Below are 5689 nucleotides of genomic sequence, written 5' to 3' on the forward strand. Positions count from 1 at the left end.
GCTCACATAATGAATCCTACCCATGCTAGGAGAATGGGATGGATCAGCAGGACCAATCCTTCGTCGAGTGATACACCAATGCTTTCACGTTCACAATTGTTACAGAAGAAATAAGACTAGGAATGTGGTAATCAGATAATACTACGTAGGTGTCTTACGATTAGAGTTGGAATGCCTTTGCAGTTGGAAAACAGGGTTGACACTGCACATGTACAACAGCAAAATGCAGTGGGAAAGAATGACTGAAGCAGCAGTGCAGGTTCTGCAGAAACTGCAATCATTGGCAGGAAGCAGTAATGTGCAACACCCTATGCCAGGAGTGGCCAACTCCAGTCCTCAAGGGCCACGTTTTAAGAATATCCCCACTGCTTGAGCACAGGTAGCTCAGTCATTGACAGCCACCTGTGCTGAAGCAGGGCTGTCCTTAAAACCTGACCTGCTGGTGGCCCTTGAGGACTGGAGTTAGCAATGTTAGTATGCTCTTGTTTAAACGGTTCATACGCTGTATAGGTTTATAGCTTGTAAAATTCAGTGGAGTGTCCTAAACCTGATTGACCGGATTCTGTCTCATCCCATCAAAAACAGACAATTAATGACGTAAACTTTGGTACTCGGGGGGGGGAAAAATTTCAGTTGCAGCATTTTTTAATGTTTCAAAAGGTAAAAGACATCTTTCACAGCATAATTGTAGCAATAAGTTACACTGCATTGCTAATTCACAATACAGTTATTTTCATTAACAGCGTACAAAGAAAGTTCTTGGTTATATTTTATAAAGTCTGGAAGATCAATATAAATACTGCTCCAGGAAATAAAATGGAAAACAAAAGTGTTTACATCCCCCCCACCTCCAGTTTTATTACAGTGTCCTGTTCTATCGTCATCTGTAGAAATGTTAACGCCGCTGGGGTTCTACTTTTCGTAGCTTCAGTGAAGCATTGGATGTGAACGTCGATTGATTCGAACTAGAATCTTCCGAATCGGGGGATTGAAACAGCACCCGGCCGCGATGATTAAAAACATAAAATGAAGGGTGGTTCCTTAATGTGTCAAATGTCCTTTAAAGAAAAGAAAAAAAAACGAAAATAAATATTAGGGCAAAACATTACGGTACTGACATGTTTCAAGCTACTGCGGTAATAGTGAAAGAAAGTAAAGGTTGATTCAGAGGACTATTGAACTATACTATTCTTTATCTCCTAATATTAAAGTGACACACCCTCCACCAGTACATAAAAAAATACCACTTGTGCATTCACATGTCTCAGACAGATCTGCAACCCTGCCTTTCCCCATTATCTCTTAGCATATACAATGCTTCCTCTTCAAGTCGAAGTTTATGGCCTCGGCCCCAGTGTCTACTGCTGCACTCGCTACGGCGTGCGCTGCAGGAACAAGTTCCACCCCTCAAAGGGGCCAGTCCCAGTAGCTGCCTGCGCGCACATGTAGCGATCCGCGACCAGATTTTCTGCCGACAACATTTTTGTGTTTCTTGTGGCGACGGAGTGCTGGCCACGTCACGGCGGCGGTTCAGCCAATGAGGGTGAACCAGCCGCGTGACGTCATAGCCGCGCTCCCGCCGTCAGATCTGCTCCTCACTGAAAGCTCAGAGACCGCGGCTTTCACACAAAGCCGCGCGTGCAGTAGTGTACACTGAGCCGTAGCCCAAGTCTGATTCTGAACAGCACAAACGCATCCAAAGTATATATAAAAAGAAAATGCTTTCATTAGGTGCAAAGTAGTTGAACAATAGATGAAAAAGAGAAGCGCAATACTAAAACAAAAAGGAGCCTCTGTGCAGCTTTAAATAAACGATATCTAGAATAACGTACAAGTGTTAATGTGAAAAATGAAAGCGCAATAGACTGCTAACCACACTAAACCTCAAACCAAGATGTACCCAGTTATAAGTGGATCCACAACCCCTGAGGAAGCCAAACTGGATAGTAGGCGAAATGCGTAGGGTTTTTGGCCCTCTGAAGACTCCGTAGCTGGTGAGGACAAGTCCAGTCCCTCGTGAGCCACCGTACCCTGCTGCGTGCGCAGGCGCGGAAATGCCGACGGCCGCCATTGAATATCATGGATCGGAGTATACAGGCGGCAGGCGGGGACCTACATCGAGACTCTACCAGTCCCTGAGTGGCGAGAGTGTGCCCTTAAAGCACTCATTGCGATTAATCATTTGGGAGAATGAGAGTGTGTCCTTCCACCCTTTGAAATCCATATGTTTGTGCATTAAATTGTATTATGCTATGTACTCCTCTTGAATTTCTTAAGAGAGAGTCACGCGTGATCAGACCACTTCCCTGCAGACATCATGTGAGTGAATTGTTCACTTAATCACCATCACACCACTTATAACTGGGTACATCTTGGTTTGAGTTTAGTTTTAGCACTCTATTGCGCTTTCATTTTTCACATTAGCAAAGTAGTTGAAGAATGCTGCAACATTTTGAGTTACTAAGGCTTAGAAAAGTCACTCATTGACATTAAGTATCTACAATGGAAAAAAATATCATAATGAAGTCTGCTACCAAATGAAAAAAGGTTACAACTAATATGGAAATAAACTAGACTTTGTAAATTAAATGCTTGAATCAATGTTTTTGATAAAGTAGATTCATGTTCATAAAATGTGAGACATACTTATTCTTTAACTCTGAAGTGGCATCCATGTCTTTAAATTCTCCTGCAATATGTGCGATTCCATAGCAGGTTAATACAAACGCCAACAGGGTTTGGAGAACTATCTGCAAATAAATAAATAAATAGCTTTATAAAAGGCTAAAGAGATGATATTACCGCCTCAACAACCTAAAGCAGAGTTCTGCACTTATATAGTTCACTAAACAGAAAATACAGATGATATTATTTAACACAAAGGATTAGGCTGTGTTTATAGTAACCGCGACGGTATGCGCGCCGCGAGAACAAATCTGTGGAAGTCAATGAGGACGGCCATAGTGCACAAGAGCGCGTGCCCAATGCAGAGCGAACGCGCGGCAGAATTTTCAAGCAGCAAATGATTGTTTTTTCGTGCAGCGATCGCGGCACCTAAGCGGTTCAGCCAATGAGGGCAGTTCAGCCAAAGAGGGCGTACCTGCCTGGTGACGCGTCCGCAACGCCTCCCCAATCGCTCCACCCATCGCTCGGGCGCGCGACCTCTGAACGCGGCCTAACAGGCATACAGAATAAGCAGACGATAGTCTTGCTTTTATATCGATAAATACAATTTGTTAACGCGGGCCAAAGTTCTTTCTAATGCAGATATAGGAGCCTCTATTTGCGTCCAGATGATCCTGCAACACTTTGCATGGTGCTGGCAGCAGAAGGGTAACATTTTATTATAGAATGTGTGGAACTATTGCATTACAAAATAAATGTTTCAACTCCCCTCTTATGAGAACTCAGTCATTCTAGACACCATTAAAGCAGCAGTTTACCTGAACCAGGGGGTCCCCCGAACCTCATCTGTGACCTGCCCGAGATACTTGTCATTTTGTAGTGACAGTTTTGACACACACACACACACCACGTGGTCATGAATAGAAAGTCACAATATCATATCACGATGATGTTGCAACTTTCTATTAACAGCAGCAGTGAGCCTGATGCAGAGACCATCGTGTCAAACTTGCAAGCAATCTCGCCCGACCGATAAACCTGCCAATCGCTCAGGAACAAAGGGGCCCCCGGTTCATCTCCCACTTCAGCCACATAAAAGTATTAAAAATAGCGAGTAGGCAGGGCTGCTGGTTTAAGGTCAAGTTATAAAACCTTTAAAAAATAAAAATAAAAAAGCCTCAAACAGTTAAGCATATTTCAATCAAATCCTACTTACATCTATTGGTAATGTTTCATCTTCCTTTTCAGTCAATCGCATATAAGAACGATCTGTAAATCAAGGCAGGTACATTAAGAATAGGCAACCCTTGTTAGATAAGTGTGTACCCAGAATAGCAGATTGTAAACTAACAAATAAAACCAGAAAATTATGGAATAATTATTAAAACCAGCAACTCTACTGTCTACCTTGGATCAGTAAATAGGAATATCTGCAGGACCATACAAACATTAAACACTGATCCCAAGACATTTGTGATGTAATCATACAGCAGCGGGAGACTGGTTTGTGAATGTTGGGCCTTTTGTAAGCACTAATCTCCCCATGACAAAGGTTTTAACCAAATATACGTCACGAACGTAGGAACCCTCAAGGTTAAATATTTGGGGTCTTAATTTTGCATTGTTTTCAGATATCAGATTATTAGAAACAAAAGACCCCCCAAGCCCGTAACGTGTGTGTATATGTGGCAACCCCAACAATCAAGATACCTTCACAGCAGAGATAGAGAAATCAGAGATGGAGATAATGTAGGACCAAACACTTCTGATTACTGGAAGTAAAATTGCAAGCTTCCAGAAATATGGAAGATAGGTGGCATGAAGGGGGAAATTCAAGTAAAGCTTCGAGGTATTGCAAATCGGAAGCCTTTGTATCGTATGTTAACTGGGTAACATCCTGCACATCACGCTATATTATTCTTACCCCCACTGTACGACATAATATATGTCTGCCGTATTGGGGGGGAATGGGGACGGGTGTGTGTGTGCGCGCACGCACGCACACACACACACACACACACGTGTGTGATTATGGATACATATTGGTGCCAGCTACACATATGCAGGGATATATATAGATGGGGATATAGAGCTATATAGATAGACTATATAAATGCCTAAATAAACACATATGTGACTTCAGCCACTTTGGGTCTGGGTCTCCCACTGCCCAGCACCCAGCCTCCCTCACAGACCTCGCTGGGGTTGGTACTGGGGGTAAACAATGGGCACGTTAACCCTTTCGCTTTACATGCCTTTAGGGCATGCAAGGCATTGCAGCGAAACGTTTAATCCCCCCCCCCTTTATTTTAGGGGGGGGTGCTTTCCTCCCCCCCGGGTGGCACCGTGAAGAGCCCGCTCTCCTCGGGGCCTGTCACAGGGAGCCCGGTCTCCTCAGGGCCTGTCACAGGGAGCCCGCTCTCCTCAGGGCCTGTCACAGGGAGCCCGGTCTCCTCAGGGCCTGTCACAGGGAGCCCGGTCTCCTCAGGGCCTGTCACAGGGAGCCCGCTCTCCTCAGGTCCTGTCACAGGGAGCCCGGTCTCCTCAGGGCCTGTCACAGGGAGCCCGGTCTCCTCAGGGCCTGTCACAGGGAGCCCGGTCTCCTCAGGGCCTGTCACAGGGAGGCCGCCTAGAAAGACCTTCCCGCCTCCGGCCCGGGGGAAGCCTCGGTGTAACTTACGCTGAGCCGCGGAAAAGGCCGCGTGTGCCAAGGCGAACAAGCCGATCCCCACCAGCCCTTTCCACATCGAAGACGCCATGACTCCGGAGCGCCTCCCCCGCCGCCGCCTCGGTGCTGCAACAAACGGCCGAAGTCCGACGGGATTGGCGGCGCTTGATGACGGCAGACGCTTTGCCAACCAAAAAGCTCAGCCATTGCATCGCATTGAGGAGCAGCCATTTTGTGGTTGGCAGGTCCCTTGCTGTTGCTGGGGGTGAAGATGCTCTCATGGAGTTTGATGCTTATGGCTGTGAGGTGCTGTGTGGACCTCATTGTCAACCAAAAACCGATTGTCATTATATTTGGAAACTTCTGCAGTGGTTAAAGATAAACACATGCTCAAAA

General features: G+C 45.6%; 1 protein-coding gene across 1 annotated transcript; it reads right to left on the reverse strand.

Moving 5' to 3' along the window:
• Window positions 1–627: 627 nt before the first annotated feature.
• On the reverse strand, window positions 628–5463 carry MMGT1 (membrane magnesium transporter 1). Its single transcript, XM_075573199.1, has 4 exons — window positions 5306–5463; window positions 3842–3894; window positions 2647–2750; window positions 628–1058 (listed from the first exon to the last, which is right to left on the reverse strand). The coding sequence occupies exons 1-4, from the start codon at window positions 5382–5384 to the stop codon at window positions 896–898; spliced, it is 399 nt and encodes a 132-aa protein (XP_075429314.1). The 5' UTR covers window positions 5385–5463; the 3' UTR covers window positions 628–895.
• Window positions 5464–5689: the final 226 nt, after the last annotated feature.

The sequence above is a fragment of the Ascaphus truei genome, chromosome 16 (assembly GCF_040206685.1).
Source record: "Ascaphus truei isolate aAscTru1 chromosome 16, aAscTru1.hap1, whole genome shotgun sequence".
Classification (NCBI taxonomy): domain Eukaryota; kingdom Metazoa; phylum Chordata; class Amphibia; order Anura; family Ascaphidae; genus Ascaphus; species Ascaphus truei.